This window comes from Euphorbia lathyris, chromosome 10 (assembly GCF_963576675.1).
Source record: "Euphorbia lathyris chromosome 10, ddEupLath1.1, whole genome shotgun sequence".
NCBI lineage: Eukaryota > Viridiplantae > Streptophyta > Magnoliopsida > Malpighiales > Euphorbiaceae > Euphorbia > Euphorbia lathyris.
Window position 1 is genome coordinate 51,966,390 of NC_088919.1, and position 18,249 is coordinate 51,984,638.

Genomic DNA, 18,249 nt, shown 5'->3' on the forward strand with positions numbered 1-18,249 from the left:
CAAGTCTAAGCTCACACTAAGAGCAACCAAATGTGTTTTTTTGGGTCATAAACAAGGCACCAAGGGATATAAAGTTATGGATGTACTGTCTAATAAGATTTTTGTCACCAGAAATGCGTCTTTCTATGAAACGATCTTTCCCTACTCAAAAAATAAACCATCCCCTTTTATATCCTTATGGATGGACATTGATGTCCCAACCACCCCTCCTCTTCTTTCCACTCCTTTGTATTTTACATCCCCTCCTGACATCAATCCACTTAATTATGACATTGCACCAAACACAAATACCTTAGTGGATCTTACTACTCCACTAACTGACTCAGCTTCTCCTTCACCCACTTCACCTATCATTCACCAATCTGCCTCATCTATTATTCCTCAACCTACCTTTCCATCTCATACAGTTTGTAGAGAGAAAAAAGACAGTGGTTTATAGAGAGAAGAGATTATGTTTCGTTCAACCTTTGAAAAATTAGTGTCTGCGGAAGAGGATTGGGATGGAAAGCTCAAAATGAGAAAGAAAATAAAGCCTAACGATTATGCTGCGATGTCGCATTTGTGACGAATTCGTCACAGATGCCTGCAACAAGAGTTTTCGCATTTGTGATGAAATTTGTCGCATCTACAATGAAATTACTCCTATCGCAACTGTGACAGCATAGATGTGACAACTGTTGTTGCATTTGTGATGAATTGTGACAAATTTCATCACAAATACGACAAAAATGGAGAAAAATGAAAGAAAATGGAGGAAATTGAAACGATAACATTACAGATGAAGAAAGAGGCAAGACCAGCGAGAAAAGCAAGCGTATAAGCTAAAAACATACCATTTATATGGGAAATCTTAATTTGTTTTGTGTTTCCTTTCCAAAATTTAGAATACTTCAATAATCTCAAAAACCGCTAACGATTGGTATCAGAAATTAAAGAAGGTGAACCGAAGAAGAAGAAGAAGAAGAAGAAGAAGAAGAAGCGGGAGCAGGAGCAGAAGCAGAAGTTGAATGGAGCTAGGGGTATATTTGTCCAAAAGGGATGAAAGTGTCTAATTTGGTGAGATGAAAGCAAAGTGGGTGAGATATATTAATGGACCCCTTCAGTTGGGATATATTAGTAATTAGCCTCAAATTGACTGGGTTATTCTCTCAATTAGGAAATTACTACTACAATTCCAATTCCAATATTTTAAAAAATTGCAAATTACAATTACAGCAATAAATTTACCATTACATTTACCACTACAATTTTAATTCCAATATTTTAAGCAAATGCCATTCTAATACTAGTCAATATTAATAGAGATTGACAACTGGATTCTATTTCTACAAAAAAAAAATATAAAACCTTATTTTTTTTTTACAAGACTACAAAATTCAGAAAATGAAATTGCAATGTGTGATTTCCATTAATAATCAGAACCCATAACCTAGTTCATCAAAAATAAGAAAAAAACTCAAAACCAAAATCTGGTTCTGCTATCTCTTCTTGCTCGATTAACAATTCAATTAATGAAATTATATAATCATATAACATAACATAAAAAAATTTTAGACGATTTTATATGTGCCAATCATTTTTATGGATTTATTATGGAGAGAGAGTATTTTTGAAAAATATGGACAATCATTTATTATATAGAGAGAAATATTATTGGTCCCTTGTTATGGGAGAATTAGCTCCTGGGAGGGAGGGGGGGGGGGGGGAGGGGGGTTAATGGAACTATTTCGGATTTAAAGATTTTAGCCAATAATAAATATTTCTCATAACACAATAGCACGATTCAGAGTACAAATGTTAAAGGTTCAGAGGCAACTTCAGTTGATTAGCAACTAAGATTGCTTATGTCCTTAGTTCAAAAGATAACGCTTGCTTATGTCCTTAGTTCAAAAGATAACGCCTAAAGGGGCTTCCGAACTTAGCACGTTTAAGACACAACTCTGACTAGTTAATGTTTTTTTACTTCCGAATTAAAACCAAGCAGTTATAGGGAGTAAGAGTTAAAAAATGATACTCAACAGTTTTATGCTGGTTCGGCCTGCCTACATCCAGTCCCCGAGATTCGTCTTCCAAGCTTTAATCCACTACTGAGCTCTTTCTGGTAGAGCACAAACCCTTACAATAGATGTTGATCAATTACAGAGTACCTTCCTCTATAATCCTACACTCAAAACTATGTAACTCTGTTTGCTAAATACCGAACAAACAGAGCTTCCGAACTAATCTATAAGATTGATGATTTTTGTTCTAATCTAAGAACACTTTGAAGGAACTAAAGAAAAGATTAAAGAAAAGATTACACAGATGAGTATGAAAGTTTGTGTAACAATTCTAGTTTTGCTTTGCTTAGAACTTCAAGAGATGATTCACTTAGAATTTTTTTGCGTTGAAGATCAAGTTCCAAAGTTGCAAAAGAGGGGCCTTTTATAGTTACCTGAAGGCTGGGTCATTTCGAATTTCAAAATAACCATTGAGTGGGAAACATTCTGTTGTCACTTTCACTCCTCAGAAGCCAATGTCAAGAAGCCAATAATCTTCTATCTTTTACTGTTGGTTTTGTTTGTTCCGCTGTGCATCAGAGTTGGTTGGAAGCAGACTGGTTAGTCTAACCAAATAAAGCAAAGTTCTCAGGTTGACTAAGAGACAAGCCATCTGTTGGTTTTGAATCTTTCCTTATCTGGTAAGGTATTGTCACTTGCGCAGAAGTCAACTCTTGATCTTGTCTAACGTGGTTGATCTTGTCCAATGTGGCTTGGTCTTTATCTTCCAGATTGATCCTATCTTTGAGACACATAAGAAACTTCTGGATCCTTCTGCATGTTGGGCTAGAGCTTTATCCACAAGCCTTTGTCGAATGGGCTTGGACTTAAGGCTTAAGACCTTATGTAATTTCTTTGAACTAAAGCTTAAATTATCAAACACTTCAACAAACACATTAGTATAAATAAATCAACATTTAATTTTAATGTGTTATTAATTATGAAGATATTAATTTAATTTAATATTTTTTGTCATAATCAAAATCAACGTGGAAATTATGTTTCAACAATGTCTTTAGGTATATTAAATAAATTAAAAAATATGTATGTATATATTTTTTTTATTATAAGAAATTATTAAAAGATTAAAAATTTGTTTTTTATTTTAATAAATTAATATCAACAATGATAAAATATATATTTAGTCTCTGCCTTTTTACGTCTCACTTTATTTTAAAAAACATATTATAATGTCTCTATTTTTTTGTCACTGTTAACATTTGGTCTTTTTTTTTTTAGATTTTTCACCAAATATATCTTAGCTTTTAGGACAGTCACAGTGCAGTACAAAATGACCATATTACTCTGGTATTTTCTGTTTGTCTATTTATGTCGAATATAATGGTTAAAAAAAGATAAAAGGACCAAAAAGTTAACAGTAACAAAAGATAGACACCTTATAATGTCTTTTTCAAAATAGGGGGACTAAACATTGTTCAAATTTAACCTTAACGTTTCCAAACAAGATCAATTTTAGTCCTGCAATATCGAAAATTTGAAAAGATTTGTTTGATTATTATTTAGCCGTCACATCGGACTTTTCAAACAAGTTTGTCGATAAATTGAATCAGTTTCGTTCATTTTTTGCTAGGTATTTGTAACTATATTAATAACACAGTAAATTATTTTAGACAATTTGATAAAAGAAAATTGTGATTAACTTATAGGCAGTAGATTTAGTTTTAGCATTTTAACAGAATTTGTATTAATAATATGCTAAATGTCACACCCGACCCAAAACGGCATCAGATATGAAAGGAAAATAGGATAACACGAACGCCTAACAGTCTGAAACACGAACCTATTTTCTATTACATAAAAATTTATTTGGACTACCTAAAGTTTATTTAATTATTTGGCTTGGACTTGATAATTCTATCAAGCTTCCTACGTATCCCGAACGTCTTTTAATCTTTTAAATCGGGAATCAAAGCCACGTAGTTCTACCTATTTTAGGTAGTTCTCTTAATTAGGTAGTTCTCTTAACTTATTGACACGTTGATTAATTCGCTAATAACTTAATTGCATATTTCACTTTATTACTATATAATTTAATATATATAAATCACTTTATCAAAACGAATCAAATCGAATAACGTTTTATCAAAACGAATCAAATCGAACAACGTTTTATCAAAACGAATCAAATCGAACAACGTTTTATCAAAACAAATCAAATCGAATAAACCGCTTTAACAAACCAACTCATAATCAAATAAATCGCTTACAAACCAACTCGTAATCAAACAAACGTAAAACATTATAATTCAAATCATCAAACATTATCAAAACGTAATACTTGTGTGTCCATCCTCGAATTCCACCCGTGTAGCTTATCATGACATCAATCATATCAATAATCGAGATATCTCATTCATATCTCGCCTTGCCTAACGTTAGGACTACCAGCCGTGCACTCTGGCCATACCGCCCTTAGGTATGGTCTTACAGCTACTAACCCTACCCCGGGCAATCCTAGATGGACAAAACATTTTATTTATCTTTCAAACTATCACAACTCATGAAAATCATCCAAAATAATAACAACCGCAATAACTTTCTCAATCCAAAAACAATTCGTATAAGATCATCAAATCCATTTTCTCGACCAAAATTCCAAAATACCACGATAATAAATAATTATTCTTCACATAATCAAGATCAAAAGTATAAATATTTTAAACAATATATCTTAAACGATTTAATAAAATATATTCAAAATTGCAATTACGGTAGATTTTAGATACAAAAGTGTTGATTGATGTTTGGTTGACTGATGTTCCATTTCCCAGATTGTTGAATTAGTTTTTTCGAATCTTTGATATTAATGATCACAAATGATGGTTTCATTTTTTAGTTGGCATCCTGTCTGTTCTAAAGCAGAATCAAAGAACCCACCTCCGTGGAAACCTGAATCTATGCAAGGTGGAGCAAACTGGACGATGATATCTCTTAGTGTCACCATGCCCATTACCTTCTTTAAATCGTCAATTAAAAAGCATACGTTGGCTTTACTCTTAACCAATTGATTCATTGCATGCTTGAGAGTGTCACTTGTTGTGGCTGTCACTAGAGAGTACACTTGCGGAGTTATTAGACCATGTGAGTCTTTTTTTGGAGCTTCCATATCAATGAATTCCTTCATGCTTAGATTTCTGCAATATGGTTTGGTTTGAAATTTCATGGTGTGGTCGATGCGGAAAAACAATTAATTACTTAATAGTGTAGAAACATATACTTTCTCATATTGAATAGCTTGTTATCCTGAAAAATAAGGAGAACATGGTTACTCGTGATGCAACCCATTATCTTCTCATTTCCTCGATTTACAATAGCAACTGCACCTATACGGCTTTCCCACAACACACCTAGTCCTTCTGCCAAGCTTTGGTCTCCATACACACAAATATTCATGTGTTCTTGACCTTCAAAACTACCCACAAATACATAAATGGGTAAGCAAGACTTAACAAATTTTTCTGATTGTGAATGTGTTTGTTTTTATTTTACCAGAACTCAGACAAAGCCTTATTTGCAATGCCATCAAACCACTCTAATCCGCTGGATCGAAGTAATAACTGGGTAACATCATTCTGTTAAAAGATCAAGTAATGAGTTATCTGAATCAAACATGTAGGTTAATAACAAGTAGGTACCTGCGTTATAAAACCAATGACCTTGGAGTCAGATTTGTTATGTATAACAGGCACCATCTCTAGCCTGGGATGCTTTGAGAGAAGCAACAAAACATGAAAAAGTGCTTGCCCCTTTACTAACTTGGCCAATATTCCATAAGTCTTGACTCCCTTCCATCTTCTCTATATACCCCGGGAAACTGTTCTCATTCAATAAATACTCAATGAAGCTCACATTCTTCACAATAAAATCACCCCTCATAGGCTCATCATAAGAAAGGTTCTCCCTCAGCACACATAACCAAGATTTCAGCATATATACTTCCACAAAGCACAAAAGAATAAGTTCAAATTTTACCAAGTGAACGACTTGATTCCTTTGCATGTGGCATGTGCTAGGCGTCTCGGTGCTATCAATAGGCATCATAGAGTAACCTTCCTCCTCCTTCTTAGAGCTCAACTCTCCATGTGTAGGACTAGGTGCACTATCTCTCGGATCCCATGCTATGTCATGTGATAACTTCCTCAAGGGTGGAAGACCTTTAGAAAGCCCTCTAGGTGGCTCATTGAAAGGCATGTGTTTGTCATCTTTGGACATCGGCTTAACTTCCTCACTTTCAACTTTGCTTTTTCCATTCTCAACCTTACTCTCCTACTTGGATTTGAGTTCATTAGGACAGTGGCTAGCTAACTCGTCCATAGAACCCAAGTCAACGCGATTCAATATCTCACCCGTTCCACCAATGCACTCATTCACATTCAACTCCCAAGTTGGACAATCTTCCAAAATGGTCTTCCTCTTAGCACTAGGTGAACTCTTCAAAGGTGTAAGGATGTATTGGACTCCGCCCTTGTGTATGGTGTAGGTGTTGCTTCTTCTCGCATGTGAGGCATCACAATTTCCATGGACTACTTAGTAGCACGTGACAAGCATCCATCTCCATAACATCACATATAGCTTCATCCTTATAAGCTCCAATGGTAAAAGGAACCTTACACCAATGAGTAACTTGAATTTTCTCCACCCCGTTGACCCAACCAAGGCGCTAAGGCCTAAGATGTGGCTTGGGAACCAAACTAAACTTACTCAAGATGGACCAACTAATGATATTCACTTGGCTTCCTCCATCAATTACCATCTCACACTTCCTCCCAAGAACTAAGCATCGAGTCCTAAATAATCGATGACGTTGGCTATGCTCCTCTTCACTAGACATTAGCACCCTCGTCATCAAATACACATTGTGCTCATTTCCATCACCACCACCTCCATAAGTGTCTTCGTCTTGGCTCCACTCAACACTTATCGACTCTTCTTCATCTTGGTTCCGTTCAACATCCTCCAACTCATCATCATAAACTCTATCACCCCCATCATAGTCAAACTCATTTGCACTTTGACAAAGTTCACCATCCTCACACATTTCATCTTCGGAAACGTTCTCTCTCTTCAACCTCATCCTCGAATTTTCCTTCATAATAATCACGTTCCTCATTTCTTTCTAGCTCATTCCCGGATCGGTTCTCCTCTTCATGCATCTCTTCTTCTAACTCATCTTCTTCATGGTAATACACAATATCGCTTCCCTCTTCGTCCATAATCCATCTTTTCCCACGACCTCTCGTTTTCTTACACTTCTCCCCATAGTTCAAGTCGGTTGAGCTATTCGAATGGTTGCCTGACTCAAATGACATGTTACATCCCATTATAGTTGAACCACCAACATCACTCTCATCACCATAGCCATCGATATTTATACATAACGGGATTTCCTCATTCTTCCTCAATAGACTAACAAGCCCAAACCCACTCTCCTCTTCCTTAAGATGAATGCCCTCACCTCCTTCAAGCATACCAATGAAGTTATGCTCAAAGGGAATTTTATCACTTATATAGGGTTTCCTCAATATTACCACTCACCAAGTCAACATTTCCCATGTTTTTACATACAAGCATCCCTTCCTTCCAATCTATGAATGAATTTAAATCCTCCTCCCTAATTTTATGATCAACAAATTCACAAGAAGAATCTAAATCCACTTCAACATCACAAACATCCAATTTCTCCCTAACAATGGGACTATCCACAATTTCAACATGAGAAATTGGGAGTTTGGGATTTACCTTTTTAATGTGAAAAGGAGAAAAGATTGGTGAGGGATCTTTAGAAGGAAAAATAGAGGTTTCTTCATCTTTTTTTCATTGGGCTCGACGTTGCCACCTCCGGCTATTTCAGGTTCCCCTTTGGAGTCTTTCCATCTCCTCTTGCTCCAAGTTCTCTCTTGTCTTTGTCATCATCTTGGCAAGCTCTAGATCTATCTCTCTTACTTCGACTTGCCATTCTTCAAGGCTCTTGGAGGCATACTCCATTAATAATTGTGAAAAGCTTGGTTGAACCATAGTCGAAAGAAGTCTCCGTTTAGGAAAACGGTCGGCTCTAATACCAAATGATGCAGATTATTTCGGAACATGTTAGTTTTAATCGTAAACTAACAAAGATGTTTCTTCTCAAGCTGAACTTGAAGGAGCGAATCCCAGTTTTATGGCCCAAAATCCGTAGGAAATCATAGATCCCCCATTGTTGAGGTTGAAAACCCTAACAAGCTTCAATGAAGAAGATAATAAAATTGATTGATAAAAAATTGTTTCATTACAAAGAAAGAGATGTATTTATATCATCTCAAAACCCTAAAACAAACCTAAACAATTACACAAAAGGGTAACTACTTAATTAATAAAGGGTAAAGATAAAGACTAAATAAGCCCCTAACTAGGGTTACAAACAAGGATAAGAGTAGGGGCAACTTAGGAATTTAGAAAGAGTATATTAAGGAGTAAGTTAAGGATTTAAACTAAGAAAATAGAAAGAGGCAATTAAGGAGTAAATTAAGGAATGAATTAAGGAAATAGAAAGAGGCAATTAAGGAGTAAATTAAGGAATGAATTAAGGAAATAGAAAGAGGCAATTAAGGAGTAAATTAAGGAATGAATTAAGGAAATAGAAAGAGGCAAGGGCAAGGCAGTCAAATGGATAAAGTTTAACCCTATTCTTCCCCATCTTCTTTGCTTCGCGTTGAAGACTGCTTTAACTATCTCGCGCTCCGTGTGCCTTGAAGGATGCTTCGCGTGAGTGGGCCTTTGAAATTTTTCCCCATCAGCTGCATCTTCATCCCCTTCTCGAACCATCCCTCTACGCTTCACTTGTCTTATAACACGCTCTGCGTGGACTAGATTAGTGGCCACCTATACGCATGATTCTCTTCTTTCCCTCTTGGCATTAAACTCACGCTCCGCTTGTCTTATAACACGCTCTGCGTGGAAGGCGTTAGTGATCACCCCTCCGTGTGGTTTTCTTCCTCCCTCTTTGGCTCCAGACTCACACTCCACGGGTTCTATCTCTCGCCCCACGCACTAGCACAAGATGCCCTCATTACTTACCAAAGGAATTAGCAATTGCTGAAAGGAAATCAGGATCATACATTTGGACTGGCTGGTCTGGAAACCTGACCCAGACCATTGTTGAAGGAATAGTGGTTGTTGCTGCCTGGAAATCAGGGGACCAAGTTCACACAGATTTATAATGTCCCTGGATTATCCAAGGACCATCTCTGATAACACGTTCTCTGTCGTTCTTTAAATTGTACAAGGTGAAATCCATAACCCACATCCATAATTTCAACATCCCCTTTAGGTTTCCATAGTTCCATTGCTCGTTTTTGAAGAGCTATGTACCCAATGTTTCTACCAAGAACTTTAATGGATTTACCATTGAAACAGAAATCAATCCTTCCGCCATGAGATCTCTCGGGTTGAACGGTTCAGAAATATGGTGCTTTCCAACCAGCGAATTTTTTGTTATTAAATCCTTAATCTTTCTTATATTTTTCTAACAGATTTTTTATATGTTAAGTATTTGATAAATTTAAATTGTATATATTAAATTTTGGTGACTAGAAAAATCAGTTTAATTTAAACATAAAACTCGGTTTTGACAAATTATAATTTACCAATTATTTTTCAAAAATAATAATTGCATATCTATTATCTGGATTCAAAATTTAGTTTTTTAATAATTTAAATATTTTTTTACTCTTTCAGACAAAATTTACATATATTTATTTGTAACTGTAAAAAAAAAGTAAACTTTTAACTGCTAATTACTTATCATCGAGGGTTTAAATTAATCATTTAATAAGTTCACCATATGAAATACAATAAAGATACTTGAATAGAAAAGTTTGGTTAGAATGGTTAGAATATAAAGAAAAAGATTAATTTATCCATTTAACTATTGTTGTTATCCTAAAAAAATAAAAACGAGTACAAGTCTTATTTACTACTCTTTACTATTTCCAAAGCTATGTAAATTCTCTTTCTTCATTAATTATTTCTTTTTTTTTACTAGTATTTTTTTTTATAAAAAAAATATATTTTACTTGTGGATTATATAGATTAAGTTTTTAGTGTATTTCACTAAACATATTGTTTGAGTTTTTTTTTTTATCTTTTCACTTTTTTTTTCTTCTTTAAATATAAAATTTTAGTGTTTTCATAAATTTTCAATGAATAATTTCTTATATTTTCTAGAAATTCTCAATAAATAATTATCATCTAAAATTTAGACATTTTTCTATAATTGCTTTTTTTAATTATTTTATTTTAGAATCTTTCTATATTATTAATTAAGATTATCAATTAAGTATAAAAAAAAGTAAAATTCAAATTATTTTATACATACATATATAAATATAGGATTAAACTTGTCCGTAGACTAAGTTAGGATGTAAACGAGCCTCTCACACTGAGTTTTGTCGAGTTTTGACCGAGCTGCACTTTGACCGACTTTTGACTGAGCCGAGATTTTATCGAGCTTATAACCAGCTTTAACCAAATTTATCATACATGCATAGAATAAGTAGAGTCTAAAACAAAAAAAAAACATTATAATTTTATATGAGTTTAAAGTATTTATAAAGAAAAACAATCATGTGTCATTGCCGAAATTCAAGAATACTAGATGGTATTTATGGTCGGAAAACACAAACTCGGAGAAAAATTTCAAACAATGAAATATGTATTAAAGTCTATAATGTATTTGTTACTTATCAAAACCTAATTTTCTAGTTAAAGATTAAAAAACCTAAGCTTTTTTTGTGTCATTTTTTGATGTGTTAAATCTTATATGAGTTGTGAATTGTGATGACAACTAATAATAACTAATGAAAGAAAAATTTAAAACAACTAAATATATATTATATATAAAATATGAAATATATATATATATATAATTAAAAATAATCGAGTCTATTCGTGTGCTTTCAAGTCAAACCTGAGGAAGCTCAGGCTCAGCTCGTTAGTGCTCGAGCCATATCGAACCGAGCTTTGATCGAGTTTTCATCGAGCCAAGCTCGAATAGTTTACGAACTATCAAGGCTTATTGACACCCCTCATGTCTATGTACTTCATTATATGACCTAATTAATATTTAATCGCACTGAGGTATAGTCAAGTTTAAAAGGTTAATTTTTAAATTTAAAATCCTAAATTAAGGATCAACAATTGAATTCTGAGGCTTTAGAGCATTCAATAGGATTTTAGGAGGAGGAGGTTGCTTCCTAGATAATTTTGGAGCACTTTCCAAAGCGGCAACTCGACCTAAACCGCATCTAGGGTTGTATGAGTCGAGCTGCTCATGAGTGGTTCAATGTGTTTATCGATAAAAGTTTGATCATGTTCGACTCGATTTGTAAGTGATTTGAGCATGAACACAACGAAGCTTGGCTCGAAAGCTCACGAGCATGCTCGATTATAGGTTCATGAACAAGCTCATAAGCAAGCTTGATTATAATGTTCATAACATGCTGGTTAACAAACTTGGTTCGATTTTTTTAATTTTAACATTTCCATAAAGGGGGAAGTAAAATAACGTAGCGTTATGAAAACTTTAGTTTATAGATTTCAAAACTATATAGTTTTGTATTAAAGAAATTTCAAATCAATATAATTAAGGGTAAATTACAAAAAAAACCTCTGTGGTTTGATGTTGTTCCAAAAAAACCCTTGTGGTTTGTTTTTACAAAAAAAACCCCTGTGGTTTGCGCCGTTACCCGAAAAACAGAAAATGGCTTAACATCGTTAAAATGCTGATGTGGCACAGGGATAAAACGGAAAAATCGATTTTTTTTTATTTTTTTATTTTTTTCCCTCTTCTCTCTCCTCCTTCTTCCTTCTCCCTCTTCTTCTTCCTTCTTCTTCTTCCTCCTCCTCCTCCTCCTTCTTCTTCTCATTCTTCTTCCTTCTTCTCCCCTCCTCCATTCTTCTTCTTCTTCCCTCTTCTTCTTCCTGCTTTTTTTTTCTTTCTTCTTTTAAGTTTCGGAAATTTCCAGATCCAGATTTCTTCAGAAATCTGGAGATTTTCCAGATTTTTGAAAAATTTCCAGAAATCTGGAAATTTTCTGGAATTTACAGAGCCGGATTAGATTTCTTGGGATTGGTTGAAGAGGAATTGAAGCGAAAGAAGTGGAGCTCTCAAAAGCTGCAGCTCGATCAATTGTATTATACACATAAGGATCTATGAAAGCTGTGGAAAGTGGAGTCGACGTGTTGGCAGTTACAGAGGCACCGGAAATTGCCCGGAAAGTTGTGGTTTCTTCTGAGTGGACTTTAGAAGATGAAAGCCGAGTTGGGTCTGGCCGGACATAGCAAAATGAGTGACCGAGACCTTCATCAAGTGGGTTTGATATTAACACCGATATGTCATGTCTCCGACGAATCTCTCCTGCTCCGGTGAAACATACTGTTAATTTCCCAATCCCATTACCCATGGGAAATTTTTATAAACCCCCCTCAAAACAAAACAACAAAAAGATTATATCTTTAATATGGGGTTTTAGCAAAGAAATAAGTTTCAGTTCAATTCCATGGCCAGAAAGAGAAAGAATAAAAAAGAAAAAGATAGAGATAGAGAAGGAAGCTGAAGGGAAGGAGAACAACAAGAAGGGGAATAAGAAAGAGAAGGCGTTGACTTTGTGGGCTAGGGTGTTTGAAATTAAAAATGGAAAGGATTGATTTTTTTTATTACTAAAAAAGAAAAAAAAATAAAAAGAATAAAAAAAAATTGATTTCCAACTTTACCCCTTGCCACGTCAGCACTTTTTAACACCGTTAAGCCATTTTCCGTTTTTCGGGTAACGGCGTAAACTACAGGGGTTTTTTTTGTAATAACAAACCAAAAGGGTTTTTTTGGAACAACATCAAACCACAGGGGTTTTTTTTGGAATTTACCCATAATTAATGAATGAGTTATTCGCGAGTGAAGTTCATTAACTGAACTAATGAGCTGCTTCCAAGCAAAGCGCATGAACATACTTGTTAACAAGCTCGGGAATAGCTCACGAACAGAATTTTGAGCTCGTTAATTTTCACTCGAACCGAGGCTAAGCAGGTCAAAGCTCAGTTCGACTCGATTACATTCTAGCCGCGTCATTATTGTAACAGAAAACCAACCACACTTCTACCTTTATCGGATAAAACCGCTTAAATCACCATGACCGTAAATTCATACTCACATTTGAACATGTAATGAGGTTAGAAATGAACTTTCTACTAAACATTAGATTTAAAATTACACTATTTTATACGTGAAGTTAAATCCTCTTTTTTTTAATAACTATGGAGTTAAATTTGAAACTTATTCTATTTATTTATATACAGATATAAAATTGAGTTTACTTTTTTTTATTAAAATTAAAAATTATAATCAGTACTAGCATATAAAAGTTTCAAATTAAAATTTAATGTCAACTTTAAATAATGTTATATGCTGAGTAAACTTCTCACACAACAATGCAAATATATATATTGAGAGAGGGTTAGAGATTACTCAGTATCACTTATCCTGGTTCGGCCTCTCCGCCTACGTCCAGTCCCCAGAGTCCTCCGGGATTTTAGAATCCAATACTAAGCTCTTTAAAGGTAGAGCACAAACCGATTACAAGGCAGTTGAATATGCAAGAGTACCTTCCTCTATCCGTCCACTCAACTCCTACTAAGTGCTACAACCCAGCACCTAGATTTCTCTACTACTGAATGTTTACAACCAAACACTCAGCACAATGCTCTTAATGTTACAATTGATAAACACTTGTTCCTTTTCAAATAAAGAACACTTTAGAAGATTACAAGTAATCACTCTAGCATTTACACAAAGAATGGAAGATGGGTGTAAGATCTCTTTTTGTATCTAAGTGCTTTTGTATCTTTTCTCTCTTGTACTTTTTGTTTTTGTCAATCGGCAAAGATCCAGGGATTTTGATTGTCTTTATATAGGGGAAAATCTGGAATTGGATCATTTTGAAATGATGTAGCCGTTAATGTTAAAACGGCTCTTTTAGGAGACAGCTTCTGGTCAGCTTCAAAATTCTCAGGCCAATCCTTTTCCTCTGATTTATTCAGATGTCAGGTTTGTCATTATCTTGCAGACTTGTCTTTTTGTGCCAGTTGTCCTTTACCAATAATCCATTGACCCATACATCTCAGAATGTGTCTTTTACGTAATTCAAAGGTTTCAATTATTGGCGCAGAAGGTCAGCAATCTTTGTCGTCTTGCAAGCGACTCTTTCATGCTATCCTGAGGATTCACTCAGCTTTGTTCATTGTCTTTGGCAACTTCCATGCTGAGTTATGTTTTAGTTAGATCACCTTCGTAAGACAGTTGTTAAGACGGCTTCTCATGCTGAGTTCTATCTCACTTAGCTCTGTTGGATTTTAAGCCTCAATCTGTTGCTGCTGGGTTCGATTCCATTCAGCTTGATCATGAGACTTCTATACTTAGCTTGTTCTGTCATTTCATGCTGTCTTTGTCCTATTTTACTTTTATGTCTATTTATATTTATATTTATACCAACATTGAACAAACGGATTAGTACAATAAAGCACTTAAATTTAATTGTCTCTTAATCATGGATGATTTTGTCAAATCAAAATCTTGTGGAAAGGTGTTTCAACAAACTCCCCCATTTTGATGTTGGCAAAATGCATAATTATGGAACTCAGTTTTGAAATTCCTCATGATTGATTAATTTTTCATATTTCTGAAATTGCTCCCCCGTAAGGGTTGCATCTATTAACTTAACTCTAAATCTTCCAAGAGAAATTAAAGATACTTGTACTGACTAGGTTCAATCCTAGACCTTCTGAGATCTACTAGGTCAGTTTTTCAGAAATGATCATTTTTGGAAGCATTTTATTACTTCAGTTTACTTATGTGTGAAGATGTATACTGAGTATGTTTCATTATGATTTGTTTGTTCAATTTGGACAGATCAGTATATCTACTAAGCATGGTATTAAGACAGGTTGGATAAAGTGATGCTTATCATAAATTTAACACAAATATTTAAGCACAAATTTTAAACTAGACTACTTCTTCTTCTTCAGACTGGCTTCATCATACTTGCCTTTTCCTTTGTCTTTTCTTCCTGATGCACCACCGGCGTGTTGAGTTCCATCTTGGCTGTTCTCCCCCGTTTTTCCATCATCGGAGGGAGGAGGAATGAACGTGTCATTTCTAGCAGCACCAGACAGAGCGTTTGAATAACGCTTCAACCTTCTTGTACTCTCACTTAAGCCATCAATAACTGGAACACAGTCATCTTGAACAGTTCGAGGGACCCGTAAGGAGCTGCTCAGCATGCTGATTAGACATTCATGAGATTTGCTGATCCAAGAGATGGACGCAGTGAGCTGAGCAAAGGATTGATGGTACATCTTGAGTAGAGCTGAGTCATAGAATTTTCGTTGAGCATTTGTGTAGCGTACTGAGCGAAGGATGGCTTGTGAGAAGCTCAGAAGGGTTTCATGAGTGATGGGGTCAACATCCATCTGTACTTTGTTGACGTTGAGTAGACTTAATGCTTCACTCAGTTGGTCAATTGTACACTGAGAAGAAGAAGAAACTAACTCACGTGTACAAGTAAGATCAGCAGTCAGCTTGGTAAAGCATTCTTGCAACTCAGCAGATGTGGCAGATTCAGGATTTCCCGTAGACCGTAGATGGGTCAGCTCTGCAGTCAGCTTCGTAAAGTGTTGGGCTAACTCAGCTGAAGTGACATATCCTGGATTGACCACAGAGAGAGTGTTGATTTTTCCTTCAAGCGAATCCATGTGATTGACCATGAGAAGTAGCAGCTCGGTCAGCTTCGCAATTTGGTCTTGCTTGGGTTGTTGTGTTTGAACTGATGTCATAACACTTATAAGATCCTTGAGCCCATTGATTTCATTAAGAAGTTGAGCGATGGATGAGATGTTAGACGACTCAGGATGAACAGACCCAGCAGCATCAGAAGTGTTGAACTCCTGGAGAAGGGATTAAGCAGTTTCTACGATGCGATGGCCAGATTGAGTTGCACTAAGATAGGCAAATTGACCAGCTGGATTTGTCTCAGAAGTAGGTATGGAAGTTGAGCTGGATGGTGGTGGAGTTGGCTGCTTATCAGCTTGAGTTGAGTGATCAACAGTTGGTCCTTGAGGTAATTCAGTACCAGGAGCTGAGTGTTCTTCATGAGGTGGAAATTGAGCAGGTGGATTTATGGTTTGGTCTCCTTTTTGAGTAGCTGTGACTTCGAGTTCTTGCTCGGCTGATTTTGGATCCTCTAGAGTCTTGGCTTGTTCCTCAATATGAGTAACAGAGGCTTGATTGTTGGCCGGTTCTTTAGGAGGAGACTCTACGGTGTGGGAGAAGTATTGCAACTGAATATCAGACATATCGGCGATTGGGTCCAGAGGCGGAGAATCTATGAGTAGATCAATAACTGGTCCCTTGAAGGCCTTCTTCTTGAGCCTTTTGAATGACTTAGCTTTGTGAGGAGACGGGTCAGCTTGGATGTCATCTGGACTTTCATGTTGTGGGAGCCTCTCCCCATGCTGATCATCTCCTTCTTGTTCAGTATCTTTCACATGATGTTGCTCAACATCATCTGACTCAGTATGAACTTCTTCCTCAACATCAGGCTGATTGACATCCTGTCGCTGTGCTTCCTCTTCTTCTGTTTGCTCAACTGGAGTTTTCTCTAAGTCAATTCCAAGACCTTGAGCGTAGTGTGACTTGGGTGGCATAACCCAATCAATGGGATCAGCTTCAACAATATTCAAGACAGAACTTCGATGCTTCTTCTTTAGAGGTTGTTCTGAGGTGTCATCACTTTCTTCTTCGGGCTCAGCTTGCCCTTTTCTTTTCTCTGCTGACCTAGGTGTAACCTGAGGTTGGTCAGCATCAACGTTCTTGCCCTTAGCCATGGCCCGCTTCTTCTTTGGGACGGCAGAAATATCCTTTGTGCACATTTCAAGTTCTTTCCTCTTCTTCTTTGCCTTTGGTGACTCAGCAGGGACTTCCTTCCCTTTCTTAGGTTCAACTTCTAGCTCAGCATCATCTGCTTCTTCCTATTCCACAATTTCTTCAACCCCCTTCAATGGCTGGTTGAATACTAACCCAAACAGCAAAGCCGCGGTTATTTCTGTTCCCAAACTCTTAGTCTCAGTGATTGTCTCTATTTTGTGGTCTTCAAGGATTTTGGTGATTAGAGAACCTAGTCTAAGTTTCTTACCTCCACGTTGAAGTGCACCAACCAAAAACACATGCATATTGAGTGGGCTGTAGGTCAACATGTGCCATATAAAGCACTGCTCGAAATTGGAGGCCGACGAGGCTGAGCTGAGTTTAGGGAAGATGAAGTTGGTCAGTATGTAGTGTGCCATCTTCTGGTTTTGTCCCATACAGGTACTGGGTATCTCTCCTTTGTGGTTTTTGGGTTTGCAGAATTCCTTGACATGATCAAGCTTTTCCTTTGTTGTTCTAAACTCAGTCCCTTCTTCTGGCAGATTTAGCAGGGTTGCCAAGTAGGATGGTGTGATTGTTATCTTGTGGCCCTTGACATGGGTTTCCAAGTAGTCTGCATCATCTTCATCCACAGATAGGCCGGAGTAAAATTCCCTAACCAGGCGAGGATAGGTAGTTCCGGGGAGAGAGAAAAGGCCTGCCCAATCGTTTTTCTCAATCCACTCACAGAATGGTTTCTCGGCGGTGATGAAGCTGGGAGAAAACCACCGGCATTTTAGGACTTCGAGATTGTTGACTTTCTTGTGAACCTTTACCATGGTTCTAGCCTTGGGTTTCTGTTATTTCGAGGAGCTTGCTGGGTCAGCTTGAGGGTTTTTGTTAAGAACAGGAGATTTGGGATTTTCATCGGTGTGATGTTTGCCGGAATCACCACCGGAGACGTTCTGAGGGTTCGACATTCTCAGAGATTTTTAGGGATTTTAACATTTTGACAGAGAGTGAAGAATTCGAATGCCTAAGAATTCACGCGTGAAAAGGATTAAGGGAGGATCTTCCTCTATTTATAGAAATCTAAATCGCCCCCATTTATTGAACTAGCCGTTTCACTTTGGGATATTCAATCGACAGAGATTCTGTCACTTATGACATCTTCGGCGCATGGGTTATGTCATTATTGTTTACCTCTTTGAGGTGCTATTTTATTACATGTGTTCGCATTTAATGGTGCGAGTAGGTTTT

The 18,249-nt window shown here is 36.3% G+C and overlaps 1 protein-coding gene across 1 annotated transcript; it reads right to left on the reverse strand.

Annotated features, from left to right (window-relative positions):
* Positions 1-4,863: 4,863 nt before the first annotated feature.
* LOC136208144 (SNF1-related protein kinase regulatory subunit gamma-1-like) lies at positions 4,864-7,098 on the reverse strand. Its single transcript, XM_065998959.1, has 7 exons — positions 6,811-7,098; positions 6,110-6,326; positions 5,910-5,995; positions 5,696-5,857; positions 5,550-5,632; positions 5,278-5,472; positions 4,864-5,194 (listed from the first exon to the last, which is right to left on the reverse strand). Exons 1-7 carry the CDS (start codon positions 7,096-7,098, stop codon positions 4,864-4,866), a joined length of 1,362 nt encoding a protein of 453 aa, XP_065855031.1.
* Between the last annotated feature and the right edge of the window lie 11,151 nt (positions 7,099-18,249).

What these genes read in the sequence shown, in the direction of transcription:
- LOC136208144 (XM_065998959.1), bottom strand. Translation starts at nt 7,098, where the DNA reads ATGTGTGAGGATGGTGAACTTTGTCAAAGTGCAAATGAGTTTGACTAT. An exon ending in TTGGGAGGAAGTGTGAGATG is followed by an intron (nt 6,327 to 6,810) that starts GTAATTGATGGA and finishes AAATCCAAGTAG; the next exon opens with GAGAGTAAGGTTGAGAATGG. An exon ending in GTGATTTTATTGTGAAGAAT is followed by an intron (nt 5,858 to 5,909) that starts GTGAGCTTCATT and finishes CGGGGTATATAG; the next exon opens with AGAAGATGGAAGGGAGTCAA.